The sequence below is a fragment of the Mobula birostris genome, chromosome 6 (assembly GCF_030028105.1).
Source record: "Mobula birostris isolate sMobBir1 chromosome 6, sMobBir1.hap1, whole genome shotgun sequence".
In the NCBI taxonomy this organism is placed as follows: Eukaryota; Metazoa; Chordata; class Chondrichthyes; order Myliobatiformes; family Myliobatidae; genus Mobula; species Mobula birostris.
The window spans coordinates 163111669-163128887 of record NC_092375.1 but is presented as its reverse complement, the minus strand read 5'-3'; the positions used below and the strand labels follow the sequence as shown (position 1 = coordinate 163128887).

General features: G+C 39.8%; 1 protein-coding gene across 1 annotated transcript in view; it reads left to right on the top strand.

The window, feature by feature from the left end:
- The window catches only part of itga4 (integrin alpha 4), a 156646-nt gene that overhangs the window by 88452 nt on the left and 50975 nt on the right, over positions 1–17219 (top strand). The window contains exons 16-18 of the mRNA XM_072261764.1: positions 3403–3555; positions 4218–4294; positions 15098–15248. Of these exons, the coding sequence (XP_072117865.1) occupies positions 3403–3555; positions 4218–4294; positions 15098–15248 (381 nt within the window). The remainder of the gene's footprint in view (positions 1–3402; positions 3556–4217; positions 4295–15097; positions 15249–17219) is intronic.

Below are 17219 nucleotides of genomic sequence, written 5' to 3'. Positions count from 1 at the left end.
TCTGTAAGTACCCAATTGCTCTTTCTCACTCTTCTCTTAAATTGTGTGATTAAATTTGCTACTTCAAATGTCATCGCACGATTACGTTTGAGGTTGCCAGGGCTCAAAGCATTTTTCTGTTCAGATTCCATGCATAACCTGCATCTATACCAATGGATGCTTTCAGTTTTCTGCACATTGACACACTCATTCAAGGCAACTCCCATTTGAATTTTATCACTGTGAACAGCTCCGAAGTTCAGAAAAGGCTTTATCAATATGAACAAAGGAACCAAGGTGCATTGGCTTTGCTTGACATTGTAAGCCCCAGTTAAATAAATGTTCAAGATTAGCCAATGAACCTTAATTCTGAACTGAAGCTTGTTTTAGATTCAGTAACTCTGTTCAAGTTTCAGGGAAACAGCGTTAGTGATGTTAAGTTTGAATGGAAGTAGTGTTTAATTGAGGGATATTTTATTAAATTTGCCCCCGTAATGGTAACTGCACCATAATTTGTTGCCTGGTTACAAAGTTAAAAGTAAACTTATTATCGAAGTGCCACATACAACCTTGAGATCTACTTTCTTGCGGGCATGCATAGTCATAGTCATACTTTATTAATCCCGGGGAAAATTGGTTTTCGTTACGGTTGCTCCATAAATCATAGATAGTAATAGAACCATAAATAGTTAAATAGTAATATGTAAATTATGAAATAAGTCCAGGACCAGCCTATTGGCTCAGGGTGTCTGACCCTCCAAGGGAGGAGTTGTAAAGTTTAATGGCCGCAGGCAGGAATGACTTCCTATGGCACTCAGTGCTGCATCTCGGTGGAATGAGTCTCTGGCTGAATGTACTCCTGTGCCCACCCAGTACATTATGTAGTGGATGGGAGACAGTGACCAAGATGGCATGCAACTCAGACAGCACCCTTTTTTCAGACACCACCGTGAGAGAGTCCAGTTCCATTCCCACAACATCACTGGCCTTACGAATGAGTTTGTTGATTCTGTTGGTGTCTGCTACCCTCAGCCAGCTGCCCCAGCACACAACAGCAAACATGATCGCACTGGCCACCACAGACTCGTAGAACATCCTCAGCATCATCTGGCAGATGTTAAAGGATGCAAATGCACAAGAAACACAGTAGAATCAATGAAAAGACGACACCTGACTGGATGGACAAACAACCAACGTGCAAAAGATAACAAACTGGGCAAGTGCAGAAAAAAAAGTTAAGAAGTAAATAAATGAACAATAAATATCGAGAACTTGAGATGAGGAGTCCTTGGAAGTGAGTCCATAGGTTGTGGGAACAGTTCAGTGATGGGATGAGTGAAGTTATCCCCTCTGGTTCAAAAACTTGATAAGGATTAATAACTGTCCCTGACCTGGTGGTGTGGGACCTGAGGATCCTGTATCTACTTCCTGATGGCAGCAGTGAGAAGAGAGCATGGCTTGGGTGGTGCAGGTCCCTGATAATGGATGCTGCTTTCCTGCGACAGTACTCCGTAGATGTGCTCAATGGTGGGGAGGGCTTTACCAACGAAGGACTGGCTGTATCCAGTATTTTTTTGTAGGATTTTTCCATTCAAAGACATTGGTGTTTCTATACCAAGTTGTGATACAACCCGTCAATATACTCTCCACCACACATCTGTAGAGGTTTGTCAAACTCTTAGATGTCATGCCGCAACCGTCTTTAAGAAACTAATGTGCTTTCTAACAATAATAAGTTCTCACTTGGAGGCACACACCATTGAAACCTGTGGTTGGTTCGTCGCAACTGGGTGGCATTTGAAATCTCATTTTAGCAATTTAACTTCCCACCAACCCCAAACCACTTGTTGGGTTTGCAGTTCTCACAACCATGGGCTGCCAACTTCACTTGCTGCTGCCGAAACCAAATCCCCACGGACACTCTATTGTGTGTAACGTAATAAATCTAACCCTTGGGTATAACTTGAGGAACACTTTCCCTTTGTTGCAGGGCTTCTCAGGATTCCCTCACCGATCATTTTATTAGCTCATTTCTGAATTTTGCAGCTGATTGAATTTTTTGCATGCATTTTACATCTAATGTTCTGATAAGGACATTCCATTTTCTGGCAACCCTCCGTAATTCAATGAAATCTTCTAGTGTTCAGACATTTGTAATTGATCTTTTTGCTGATTAATCTGAATCCTTTGTTTTATGATTTGTTGCAGAAATAATTATTGCTGTGTATCATTTATTTACCAGGTTGCTGCCTCGATTAGAGAACATTTGCTATAAGGAGAAGTTGGCTAAACTTGGGTTGTTTTCCCTAGAGCAACAGAGGCAGAGGGGAGATCTGATGGAGGTTTTTATATCAAAATTAACCTCATTCATCATTTTAAAAAAAATAATAGTTTTCAAGAATAAGCTGTGCAATGGCTTTTCAGCCTTGCATTCACAGTCAATGTGTTTAAGCAGTGTTGTTACATTCCTTAAAACCATCAGAACTGTTGTTACTCATTGGGGTGATAAACTACTGCAATAATTGGCTTCATCACCCAACCCAGCACCTCCTTGTCCAGTAGCAAACCTCCCCTACACTGTGGTCCTTCCCCAACGAGCCCCCTGCAGTGCATCGCTCAGCACATACTCTTGCTGCCAGGAATGTGGCAGTCAGCAGCATTCCTCCATGGACGTCTCAATGTACTGGCAGATCAACAAGTCTCAGGCAGATCAAAGGGCAAGCTGCTGATCTTCCAGCTACACTAGACAGAGATTGGATAGAGGTTTATTGTATTGCATGGCATAGATAGACCAGACAGGCATGATCTTTCCCAGGGTTGAGATGTCTAATAGAAGAGGGCATGCATTCAAGATGAAAGGGGTTGAATTCAAAGGAGATGTGCAGGGCAAGTTTTTTTTTTACACAGAGAGGAGGGTGCCTGGAATATGCTGCACGGCATGACAGTGAAGTCAACTACGAAAGAGGCGTTGAAGGGGCTGTTAGATAAGCCAATGAAAGTGCAGGAAGTGGAAGGATATGGATGTGATGGAGACAGAAGGGATTAGTTTAGTTGGGCTTTTGACTAATAATTTGATTAGTTTAGCACAACATTGTGGGCTGAAGTGCCTGTTTTCTGTGCTCTACTGTCCTGTATTCTAATCTCTCTCTAGTATGAATATCTTATGGAAAATTAGTCGTCATTTAAACTTTTGTATATCTTGTTGACATCAGCTTGAATTTTCTGGGGAGTAATAAATAGAGAATGGGTCTTTCATTTCCCTCAGTCTCTTAACTAGAATAAATTTTACAATTACTGTTGCATTTCCTGTAAAATTATCTGTAAATTTTGGTTGATTTATTCTCTAGAAATAATACAATGATATGATTCAGATACCGTTTACAGATTGCTTTTTTTAAATGATGTAATTTCCTGTCTTAAAAGGAAAATATCCGAGATGTTATCACACCGGTCTACTTTGAAGTGATGTATTCCCTGGGTAATCACATTGTAGCGAATGAAACCGCAGATGCTTTCCCTCCACTTCAGCCTGTTATGCAAAAGAATAAAAATGAAACTAGTGGAGCCAAAAAGAAGGTGTGATCATATATATGTTTATATTTTATATTTCCTGTAGTGATAGAGTTTGAATCTTAAGTTTGCAAACCGATTTATTTGAATATCTAGCTGGAAAACGTACGTTGCGGATCCTGTGCCTGATTTCCCTCCCTTCTCTTGGAAATCTGCCAGGTGCCAATTTGACAGGTGACTTCTGAGCAATGCTACTTAGGCTTAGCATCTGTTTCAGGACTCCTGTGTTAAATTGAGCTAAAGCAGAATGAAGTGCACACTGCCAGGTTTATGGCAACCTGACCAGTGTTCCTGCTGGAAACCACCAGAGAAGTTGGCTTATGAGCCTCTGTAGGGATCAAGGGGATCAGGAATGTTCCTTTCATTCCACAGGAGACACCACACCGCCCCATGCTCCCACTCCTTTTCATCTCCAATCCCAACAACCGGCTTGAGGACTGACCCATAACCCCTTCCCTTAAATGCTAGGTCAGTATCATAGACACATGTCTGTGGTTCCTCTTGTAACAGGAAGTGCAGCTTATTCAAGAATTTGTCTATTGAACAACCTCAGAAATATTGTGGGACTTGCAGCTTTGTGCTATGTTCTTTAACTGCTAAGATGTACATTTTGTTTCTCTTTTCATATTGGTTTTAATGCTCGCTTCTGGATTTGCGTTTTTGGACAGATATATTTTGAACGGTTATGTGCTTTTAAAGACTGTGCCGCTGACCTTCAAGTGTCGGGAAAACTGATAATGGAAGGGTGAGTAACTTGTCATACAGAGAGAGTGCATTCTGCCTTTAACCCTCTCATTATTTGCTCAAAAAGGCATCTGCATTAATCGAGGCTTTCTTTCAAGAAGATGTGCGTGCAAGAGTATAGACGTTTTGTAGGGTCCTAATGACACTGTGCCCTCAACATTGTCAGGCTTCTGTACCAGTGGAAGGATACACCTGCCATGGGCAGGTTCCTAGGTATTAAAGAGGATTGGAGGACTGGTGTAGGAAGGAAGCTCTGAGGTAAAAGATGAACTACGGGAAGGTCTGAATGTCACTATTGTGCTTTTATGATCACTTACTGAAAAGTATATCAAGTGAAGAAACTTATTACTATTTTTCTCAGATGTACCAGATTAGATGGATTTTTTTTTCCAGAAGCATTGACTTGTGATGCTCTACTACCGTCAAATTTTCCACATAGTTATCCACTGGAAATGAAGTAGTGAGAGATTTTAATAATAGCCGTTTCTCCAGACCTGTAATACTGATGTCCATCTTCATTCTGAAAATTCATCTAATATACAGTATCCATGAGGTGCCTTCGTTTTATATCGAACTAACTTTTACACCGTTGTACTGTTAGGTTTCGTTTCTGTGCAGAGCTGACGACAATGTAATTCGATGGTTTTCTTACGGTACATCTCTGTTCTGATCCTTTCGTTGCTTTCAAATATTTGTGTGAATTTATTTTGATCATTAGTCTTTGAGGTATCTGATTGTTATTCAAATTATTGTCTTTAGATTTATAACTTAAATATTTCTGAACTTTGAAGACTTCCCTTCCAAGTGGACTATTTATAATTTGAACCTTTTGCCTCAGTTGCCATGCCAGCCGCCCAGTTGCAACGACCTCTGTGGGTCCAACCAAGGGTGCAATCGTTCATCTTTTACATCTTTTTTACGATGGCAAGACCCTGCTGGTTATCCAGAACATCACGTTATGCAGGTCCACCCATCAGTGAGCTTCTCAATAGCAATGGAGCTGTACTTGGTGTGGACCGTGTTGCTGCCTGATACAAGAAGGCATCAGAGTCTGCGCATGGAAGTGGTGTACGGTCTAACAAGCGAAGCGAATGATTGTCCTGGACTATTTTGCTCTGATCGCAAGACCCTGTTGGACATTGGTAATGTAGAATACTGCAAATCCGGTTCAGTGGTTTATTAGCGGGACCGATACTGGGGGTGTTGTGTGGCCTCTGTTGTAGCTCAGACTAGGCAACAGCTTGTTTGCAGCTCCCTGGGAGAGGAGCGTCATTCGGTGCCCAGAGGCAGTGTGACACGGCTGCCATACTGGCATGGGTGCTTCTCCTCAGTGTTCGCTCAGAGGAAGGCGAGCTGGATTGTGTCAAGCCATGGAGTTGCCTGTTGCAAGGGGCCAGGGGAGAGACACAAAAGGTGGTGAGGGAGAGGGCAGAGGCGGAGTTGGGTGCTGGAGTCTGTTGATGCTGCCCTCCAGTGTTCGTGCAGTGAAAGGCGAGCTGAATTGTCTTTGTCTGCAGACTTCTGTGGGCCTATTCTTGCTGATAATATCAATCTGCAGCACATGACACTGAGGGACTTGGGCTACATTATAATTCTTTCGAGTGGCTGTACGTGTGCTGCTATCTTATATGTGTTATATGTGCCTTCCGTTGTGTATGACTGTCAGTACTATGTTAATTGCTTAACCGCAGGACTCTGCAGAGAGTGGTGCGGACAGCCCAGCGCATCTGTAGTTGTGAACTTCCCATGATTCAGGATATTTACAAGGACAGGTGTGTTTAAAAAAAAAAAGGCCTGAAGGATCATTGGGGACCCAAGTCACCCCAACCACAATCTATTCCAGCTGCTGCCTTCTGGGAAATGGTACTGCAGCATAAAAGCCAGGACCAACAGGCTCCAGGGCAGCTTCCTCTACCAGGCCATCAGACTGATTAACTCACACTGACTTGAATGCACTCTATATTACATTGACTGCTCTATTTATTATAAATTATTATAAATTACTATGATTGCACATTGCACGTTTAGATGGAGACATAACGTAAAGATTTTTGCTCCTCATGTATGTGAAGGATGTAAGAAATAGTCAATTCAATTCATTGAGATATAATACCGAATAGGTCCTGCTTACCCTATGAGCCATGGTGCCTAGCCTAATCACAGGACAATTTATAATGACCAATTAACCTACTAACCAATACGTTTTTTTGGATTGTGGGAGTAAACCAGAGCACCTGGAGAAAACCCATATATTCCACAGAGGATGTACAGACTCGTTACAGATGACGTTGGAATTTAACTTCGAACTCCAATGCCCCAAACTGTAATTGTGTGTTGCAAATGCTACACTGTGTGGTGCCTGTTTTTCAGCTTGGTCCCAGAGTAATGCTGTTTTGTTTGGCTGTATTGTGTATGGTTGAATGACAATTAAACTTGACCTCAAACATGTCTTAATTTTTTCCACTGGCAAAATCTATGCTTTTATTCTTTTAACCTCTACCTCACGTAGATTTTTCCTGCCACATATCCTTCAACTTTTCTTTAATCCTTCTGCTCTTACACAAAATCTAATTAGATTATGGATTGTTTCCCAAATACTCAGTCACCTTTAAATTGTTTATTTGCTCTGCATGATTACCTAGTTTTCTGGCTCATTGAATGGTGACACATTGACTGAGAAAACAGACCTGAAGAAAACTCATAGAACAATCTGTCTCTCCAACTACATCTTTCCCGTTTCATGGAGAAATAGTGTACACCTATTCAAACAGGATGTTAGCTTTACCTAAAAATTCCTCCCTCCATTTCCCAACCACAGATTAGTGATCTACATAATGCATTCCAAAAAATGTGGCAAAATCTTTTTGTTCTTCAACAGAATCTTAAAGGATTTCCTTTGTAGCACGTATCTAGTGCAATCTTTGTTGAGTAGTCCTCCCATTTCATTAATATTATGACAGCTAATTTGGTATTAGTACTTTACTTTTGCACCATATATTAGTTGGCTGCTGCATTTTCTTCATTAATGTAAAGCCTTATTGGCTGTAAGTCTCCTTGTGACATTGTTAAAGGTATGAGGGACATTACATAAATGTATCAGATTAAAAGATTATATACCATTACTAGACAGAAATAGATGCAAGTCTTCAAATATAGTTCACGTGAAACAAACACAAGTAATATAGAAGCTTCAATATCAATTTGATTTTAATTTTTTGTCAGATTGATGTGTATGAAGTTTTAATATTCACTCTGCTAGCTGGTACTTCTATCACTTTGTGTGATAAGAACAGGTGAGAAAATTAGAAACTCCTGACAAGTTTCTCAATGCTGCTGATGCCAGGTGAGGCTCCGAGTACCCTTGTTCTCGTTTCTGACTCTCAGTGGATGGCTGCTCTTCCCAAACCGTAAATCCCATAATGTGGAAGCAGGGGCATTAGTTAAGCCACACTTCCAAAGCTGATCAATGATAATAATGGATAGCTGAATCACGGTCTGACTCGCTCACCTGTCAGAAATGTGGCAGCAGTTCGCGTCACATTTGGGACAGTCTCAAAAAAAAATCAAAATCATTCATCAAAGACATGAATCATTTGAACTAAAGCACATAAAAATCATCTACAATATTGAAGTAAACTCCAAAGGTCAAAAAAGATCTGCCAGAAAATTCTTTCCAGACCATTCCCTCTGGAGCAGATCTGCATGCATTTGGTCTCACCTGGTGCAGGTTGTTCAGTCTGGTTTGTCAGTGTCTTTTTGTGGACTTTACAGCACTTTTGGCTCAATCATTTGACTCCATAAGGCAGAGTATAGTTGTAGATTCACCACTAGACAATGAGCAGGAGCTTGGGATTTCTGTGTTGTGAATATTCGTGCTATAATCCAAACTTCCTGACAGCTACACAGAGAAAGGTAGGCAATTCCATGCTGATCTTTTGAAATTGGGATCAGTGAACTGCCCAGATATTTTATTTTTAGTCCATTAAGTGTGTTCTTTAAACCATTTAGTGGCTATATAAACTGTACAGAACATTTCTAAAAGAGGGAAAACATGTATCTTGAGTTCTGTGTCTAGGGCTGATTTGGAAGGTGGCTGAAATGTGTGTGGGATCCGAAGTTTTATAAATAACTGGAGAATTGGGGCTCAGTCCATAGCACAACACTTTAGGGAAGATGTGAAGGCTTTGGAGAAGGTGCAGAAGAAATTTATTAAAATTGTTCCAAGAATTGTTGCAATTGCTCCTTACCTCAATGAGGAGCTTGAAGTATGTGAATTTATTAGTGAAGAAGAAATCACTCTCCTTGAAAGAGGATGTTACAAGAAGTTCTGTTGGAAGTACATGATTTATATTTCCAAAGGATATAGGCAGTAATAGGGATAAAAGAAGTGTTTCTACTGGTGGAAGGCTCAGGAACTGGGGGATACTAAATGCACGTGAATGGCAGAAGATCCAGAAGTGACATAGAGATATACTTCATGCACCAAGTGATTAAGCCAATGGTAGTAGCGGAGACACTACCAAATGCAGCATCTAGAAAGAGGCCCAGTAAATGTCAAAAAGGGAAGAATTTTCACAGCTCTGGGGAGAGGGCCAGGGAAAGAGCCTAACTAGATTGCTGGTGCATAACATTCATATAGACTCTGTCATTGAATAACTGCTTTCTATGCTGTAGTCTGTGTAGGAATGGAGTGTGACAAACACTTCTGTCTGTTCTGTGTGTTAAAGCAGATTGACTTTGTAATTCACCAGATATCTGTGCTCCCTTAACTGAATAACTATATTCGCACTGTTTTACTCCTTTCACAGATCCCAAATGTAGCTGGTCATTATTGTAAATGATTTTTCCTCAAATCGCCAATCTGGGCCAAATGCACAATCTCAAGCTGACTGAATTGGTCCATAACTCCAAATGTAATGTCAATATTTATACTTCCAGCTCTTCTAATTATCTACTACTGTGGGTACAGTGTCAGTTTCTGATTGCCCCTTCGCATATTCATTCCTGTATGTTTCAAATGTATAATTTTTCCTTATTTTTGTTTATTATTTATTGAGATACAGCACGGATTAGGCTCTTCTGGCCCTTTGAGTCACACTGCCCTGCAATCCCCTGACGTAATCACAGGACAATTTACAATGACCAATTAACCTACCAACGTAAAAACTCCTTACAGACAGTGGCAGGAATTGAACCTGGGTCGCCCGCACCATAAAGCATTGTTCTTAGCACTACTCTGCTGTGCTGTTATCTTATTCTGTAGGGCCAGTCTGTTGGCTTCTGATGTGAACAGTTCGTCTTGAATGGTGACTTCATTAGTTCACTGTCTCCTTTGTATTATCAAGTCTTCAGTTCTCATAGCACAACACCAGACTGTACAAGGTTCTAGTATGGCTGTTTTACCCAACTGTATTTTTTTTTACATTTTGCAAGGTTTTTCCTTCCAGTTTAACTATTTAAGAGCCAGAAGGATGCCTCCCATACTTTCTTGATTCTGAAATAGTAGTTTGATCTGTTTGATTGAATCTATTGTACTTTGTCAATGGTCAATTTATTTCTGGTACTGTTAAATAAAAGATAAAGATTAGCTCTATTTGTCACATGTACATCAAAGCACCAGTGAAATAAGAACATAAGAAATAGGAGCAGGAGTAAGCCATCTGGCCCATCGAGCCTGCCCCGCCATTCAATAAGATCATGGCTGATCTGTCCGTAAACTCAGCTCCATCTACCTGCCTTTTCCCCATAACCCTTAATTCCCTTACTATGTAAAAACCTATCTAACTGTATCTTAAATATATTTAGTGAAGAAGCCTCAACTGCTTCCCTGGGCAGAGAATTCCACAGATTCACCACTCTCTGGGGAAAAAGTTTCTCCTCATCTCCGTCCTAAACTTTCTCCCCTGAATCTTGAGGCAATGTCTCCTAGTTCTAGTCTCACCTACAAATGGAAACAACTTTCCTACTTCTATTGTATATATCCCTTTCAAAATTTTGTATGTTTTTATAAGATCCCCTCTCATTCTTCTGAATTCCTGAGAGTATAGTCCCAGGCGACTCAATCTCTCCTCATAGGTAACCCCTTCATCCCTGGAATCAACCTGGTGAACCTCCTCTGCACTGCCTTCAAAGCCAGTACAGTGGCATGCAAAAGTTTGGGCACCCCTGGTCAAAATTTCTGTGACTGCGAATCGCTAAGCGAGTAAAAGATGACTGAATTTCCAAAAGGTATAAAATTATAGATGACACATTTCTTTAATATTTTAAGCAAGGTTACTTTTTTATTTCCATCCTTTACAGTTTCAAAATGACAAAAAAGGAAAAGGGCCTGAAGCAAAAGTTTGGGCACCCTGCATGGTCAGTACTTAGTAACACCCTCTTTGGCAAGTATCACAGCTTGTAAATGCTTTTTATAGCCAGCTAAGAGTCTTTTAATTCTTGTTTGGGGGTTTTCGCCCATTCTTCCTTGCAAAAGGCTTCTAGTTCTGTGAGATTCTTGGGCTGTCTTTTGAGGTCTATCCACAGATTTTCGATGATGTTTAGGTCGGGAGACTGTGCGGGCCATGGCGAAACCTTCAGCTTGCGCCTCTTGAGGTAGTCCATCGTGGACTGCTGCATTCCACCAGCATTTTGTGTGTGTTGCTTGAATTTCCCGCATCTGCAGATTTTCTCATGTTTGTGGATTTTGAGGTGTGTTTAGGATTATTACCCTGCTGTAGAAGCCATCCTCTTTTCATGCAGGAAAAGTTTTCTTCTGATAACTCTTCCACGAAGGTCATATTTGTACACGTGTTGCTGCACAGTAGAACAGTGCACCACCACTCCAGAGTCTGCTAAATCTTCCTGAAGGTCTTTTGCAGTCAAATGCGGGTTTTGATTTGCCTTTCTAGCAATCCTACGAACCGTTCTCTTGGAAAGTTTTCTTGGTCTTCCAGACCTCAACTTGACTTTCACTGTTCCTGTTAACTGCCATTTCTTAATTACATTACGAACTGAGGAAACAGCTACCTGAAAACGCTTTGCTATCTTCTTATAGCCTTCTCCTGCTTTGTGGGCATCATTTATTTTAATTTTCAGAGTGCTAGGCAGCTGCTTAGAGGAGCCCATGGCTGCTGATTGTTGGGACAAGGTTTGAGGAGTCAGGGTTTTTATAAAGCTTTGAAATTTGCATCACCTGGCCTTTCCTAACGATGACTGTGGACAAGCCATAGCCCTAACAAGCTAATTAAGGTCTGAGACCTTGGTAAAAGTTATCTGAGAGCTCAAATCTCTTGGGGTGCCCAAACTTTTGCATGATGCTCCTTTCCTATTTTTCCCACTCTAAAATTGTACAAAACAACAATAATACACTAATCTTGCTTAAAATGTTGAAAAGAATGTTTCATCTTTAACTTTATGACTTTTGGAGATCAATTCATCTTCTATTCACAGTAACAGAAATTTTGACCAGGTGTGCCCAAACTTTTGCATGCCACTGTATATCCTTCCTCAAGTATGGAGACCAGAACTGCACACAGTACTCCAGGTGTGGCCTCACCAGTACCCTGTATAGTTGCAGCATGACCTCCCTGCTCTTGAACTCAATCCGTCTAGCAATGAAGGCCAACATTCCATTTGCCTTCTTAATAACCTGTTGTACCTGCAAGTCAACTTTTTGAAATTGTTTGCGTCAGTGAATATGTGTTGGATTAGTCTACAAGTGTTGCAACACTTCCAGCATCAACATAGCATGCTCACAACTTACTAACCATAACCTGCACATCTTTGGAACGTGGGGAGGAATGAAAACACCTAGAGGAAACCCAATATGGTCATGATGAGAAAGTACAATTTCTTTACAAACATGCTACCCACAACCATATCTGATATTTAGTATAACGCTTACAATTGTTGACATAGTGGTAAGTACAGGTCCACAATCCCTTATCCAAAATCTTTGGGGCCAGTTGCATTTCGGAATTCAGAATTTTTCGGATTTCAGAATCCCTCCTTATTGTTTTCGGGACCCACCCCAACCCCCCTCCTCCCGCGGATACCAAAAAACACGTACGCTCAAGTCCCTTATTTAACCTGGGTCAGTGCGGGTGGACTTTAGGACCCAGCAGAGCTCCGGACCTACGCACATCCTCCCGTATAACTTAAATCATCTCTAGGTTACTTATAATACCTAATACAATGTAAATACTATATAAATAGTTGTTATACTGTATTGTCTAGAGAACAATGACAAGAAAAAAACATTCAATAAAACATAAAAATATACAGCTTCAAACGAACCGAACCAAACACATGGTAAATGACTTATTGGAATAAATGTGGAACGTCACTGTCACTATAAAACTTCAGTAACTTGTCTTTCTGTTTCTTTAAATCATATACAGTGGTAGTTCCGACACCATGTTCTTCAGTAAGACACCACGCAGACACACCACGATCAAGCTTCTGCAATAACTCCACATTCTCATTGTTACTCATAGGGCTATCTGCAGCTCCTTTCGACATTTTTCACAGTGAAATTAAGCACAAAGTCAACAGTGAACACAAAATATCAGCGTACAGCAAATGCACGTGTCACCAGTACGAGCGCTGAGCCACAACTGACGTCTAGCGGCCTCTGCTAGTGCTCTCACGTCACACCTGAGTGATGTCAGCTGTTGGCGGAAAAAACTTTGGTTTTCGGAGCTTTTTGGATTTCAGAATTTCGGATAAGGGATTGTGGACCTGTGTAGCAATGTGATGTTTGATGCGTTGTAGAAGAATGAAGTTAGACAGGACTGCGGTCATTGCCATCCCAATATCTTGATTTGGCTTATTTTGTAGAGATAAATTAATTTGTATTTGGAGGGCCAGTGCGGACCCTACTTAAAGCATTTAATGAGCTACTTGTTCTAGTTGAGTTAGAAATTGCTGCATTGGTGCTGGCTTAAGTATTAAAAAATAAGATTTAATATTTTCCTTAGCTGTAGTTTTAATTTGCTTGTTCATATTTTGGTGGATGTATTATCCACACCAATTCATTACTGGCAGGTTGGAGAGGTGCCAACCGAACGGCCCACTTCCGAATCCTTCCTCTCGGGTCATACTGATTACTGGCATAAGAGAAGAAATTTGATTCCAGAATGTCATGGCCTTCAGGTGATCATATTTATCTGAAATTAACCTGCATGAGAGTTGACTCCTTACCTCTGTCGTAAACTGAAGATGATGCATTAAGTTGTGTTCACGCAATTCTGAAGCGCAGTGGATTAAGTTACTTGACTATCTGAATAGCTATAGAACACAACAGTTGGAAACTGTGAAAATAGACCTATTCATGTAAATTGATTCAGAATGAAATTCGGATTTAGGTCAGGGTCAGGTGACTTGCAAGTACTGGATGGTCATTGGTTCATTCACAAATGTCGATCAGTGGAGGAATCAGAATTAGAATCAGATTTAATATCACTGGCAGATGTCGTAAAACTTTATTTGTAGCAGCAGTACATTACAACATAATAAAAAAAACTATAAATTACAATATATATGTATGTCCAGCCTAACAGCGACTTCAGCACCAGCAAAGTGGTTAGCTATCAACTCCTCTCTGAAGTGGCATGGAAAGCCACTCAGTTCAATCAGGAACAATTAGGGATGAGCAATAAATGCTGGTCTTGCCAGCAACATTCAAATCAAGTGAACTAATAACAAATAGGTCGCATTAAATTTCAGGGGTTTTGTTTTTGGGGGGTGTTGGGTGTCAGTGAAAATCAGGGAATACTGGTGATGATTATATTGAAATACTGGCTGTGGTATTTTGAAAAGGGAGAAACAATTTATTATTTTGAATACAGTACTCTACTTTGCCTTTTCTATGCAATTTAGAATTGCTGTAAATTATTTCAGCACATTTACTTTTATTACTTTCAGTGCCAGTACTCTGCATTAGTGTCTGACTTTGTATTATGCCAGACAATTTTATGGAGGGCAGAAAAAAGATTATTCATCAGCAGAAGTCTTTAGCGTACCTTTGTCACGCTCCTAGATGCGCACCTGGTGCTCTGCTGTATGCTCGGCACCAGGCTGGTGGGCATCTTATTGGCAGCACCATGGAAACCTCATCATGAGCCAGATAACACACTCTCAGGGATATAGTCAAAATGTTATTCATTGCCAAAAAAATATGCAAACATGTTGTTGAAAGTGCAAACTTGCCTTCCTATTCGGGTATAAGTATATTATTCGAATATACGATGTTTATCATTTGCCGTTACCCTAAAACCTAATAACCTGTGTTATTTTTTTCACCTTCTGCTTCTTGTCTGTGTGCCAAATTTCTTCCCAAAGGTGTTCATTGACTAATGTGCTGGTTAAAAGCCAGAATATCTTATGAATGTCTTGTTTTTCTGCCACAAAAGAAAACAGTCAAGAGGCTGCAATCTATATGAGTGCAGGGAAATTAATGATTTTACTTTTACAACAATAAGGTAAAGATTGAAGTACTGGAATTTAGATCATAAAAACATTACATCTGACTGCTTATATGCAACTCAAATATCTGTTAATCTAGATGTGGATGTTTGGCACTTTGGGGACCGTAGATAGACTGAAAGACGTGACAAAGATAATAATTTGTGTTGTCCATCATTTCTCAACATTGTATAAAAATCTTTTATAGCCAGAATATAAGGATAATTTTCCCACTTTATATTCCCAGCACGGACCTGTACCCGACAAGAGGTTGTATGCCTTGACCAGAATATTTACTGCAATATGATCCTCCAATACAATGTAGTTTTGATGGGGATGATGCTTTTTTTTTCCCTAGGCACCATGCAAACAAATCTTATCTGGCAGTTAAGGAGGTGAAGAGGATCATTCTGAATATAGATCTGTTCAATGCAGGAGACGACGCATACTCAAGCACTCTTAACATTAAAATGCCCAAGGGTATAAGCTTTGTCAAAACAGTAGAAATGGTAAGTATAACATTCCAGTATGTGTATGCCATTTAATGTATCACTTTGCTTCATGGTGCCAGAAATAATATGGCTTAATTTAATATGGCTCTTAATGGAGATCAAATGGTAACAAAGCAGAGCATAATTTGTATCATTGGAGATTGAAATACTTCTGGGTTTTTTTCTGGAATCTGACACCAGAAGTTAGTCATTTAAGGAAAAAAGCTATCACAGTAATGTTCCATGCTTAGCTGCATCATGCCACAATGCATCAAATCCTAGAATTTACCTGGTACATATTAAAAGTGTTGTTTGGAATCAATGGTAATGTTGTATAATAATGAGCTAAGGTTGTAGTGTGTGGGATATTGCCACACTTTACCTTGAAAACATAGACCTATAACATGCCCAGCTGGTAGACTAGGTCTTGTATAAGAACACTCTAAGGCTTTTCAATGCAATACCCTTCCATTGTGAAGTGTATAGATGAAACCAAATGTATTGGAGAACAGTTTGGAATGGAGATGGAAATAGAGGGAACCCTAGAAGTGAAGATCAAAGGTGGAAGAGATTTTGTGTATGCTAGAGGATAGATTGGTGGGAGGGTAAGTGATTGGGGTATGATCTTTGTCTGGCGAATTGGATGGGGGTTGGCTTGGCATCAGGAGGGAGAAGTATTTTATGAATAATGAAAATTTAGATTAGAACATAACCTGCCAGAAGATGGATTCTCTGATTCCCAGTAAAAGTCAGGGCCCTTTTATCTAATATCCACTTCCTTCCAGCTTTGTTTGAATCTAAGTTTTCACCATGAGTGAATGATTTCTTCCTGTTGATCTCATTGGATCATTCCTCAGTCATCCCAACCTTTGTTCAACCATCTTCTTGACCCTCAAATGGAGAAACATTTCATCTTCCCATCTAGTTGAGTGAAGCTTCATTGTTCTTGGTGTCTGCCTCTTAATGTCACCTCCTGCACCACTGATAAAGAAAAACTGTTTTGGCAATTAAGCTATTTGACCTCGGTTCATATGTTCCATTTTAGCAAAGTATTCTTTACATTGATTGGATTTTTAGCAACAGTTTTGATAGTTATTAACATACAAATATTCTTGTTAAGTAAAAGTAAAATACTGTTAAGTAAAAGATATATTATGTGTGTGTATATGTGTGTATATATAATGTGTGTGTGTGTTTTATTGTTTTACAACACTGAATCACAATCGATTTAATTGGGCTTTTCTGACACTGATCAATAGAAAAAGATTCGTGGCAAAGTGAAAGCAGATCCCTACAAAGTGACCTGCATTAATTACAAATATAAAGCACAAAGTAGTTAATTGCATTAGTATTCACTCCCTTCAAGTCAGTATTTGACAGCAATTATAGCCTTGACTCTATGGATAGAGATATGCAATTTTTCCCTATTCTTCTTTACAAATCTATGTCAAAAAAAACCCTTAATTGTGTATGCTTGTAGCTTGGAATGAGACATACAGTCCACAGTGAGGTAACAGTGGAATACAATTCTCTTTTGAAAAGGCAACACATTATTTAGGAGGCTTTTCCATTTTAATAACATTGATTTATGTAACAGCTTGAAGCTCTGGCAGAGATTTATGATAGCATGGTATTTTAAATTACTGACCTAGCCATTTAGGAACCTGGGCTTATGATTTATCTTTCTACATTCACCTGGGCCTTTTAAGTTTGGTTGATGAATTAGGGAATAAAAGTCTGATACCAGTAAAAATGACTGTGAAGCTAGTATACAGCTAGAGCAAGAGATTAGAAAAACTAACAATGTTATCACTTATTGAAAGGGGAATGATGTACAGAAATTGAGTGCTTATAGTTCAATAATCAAGAGCATTGTCGAGACAGCATCTTGGAGACTGTATACAATATTGATCTTACTTAAGGATGTTAATGCATCAAAATCACTTTAGAGAAGGTTTATTGGACCAACACCTGGAGTAGAGAAGTTGC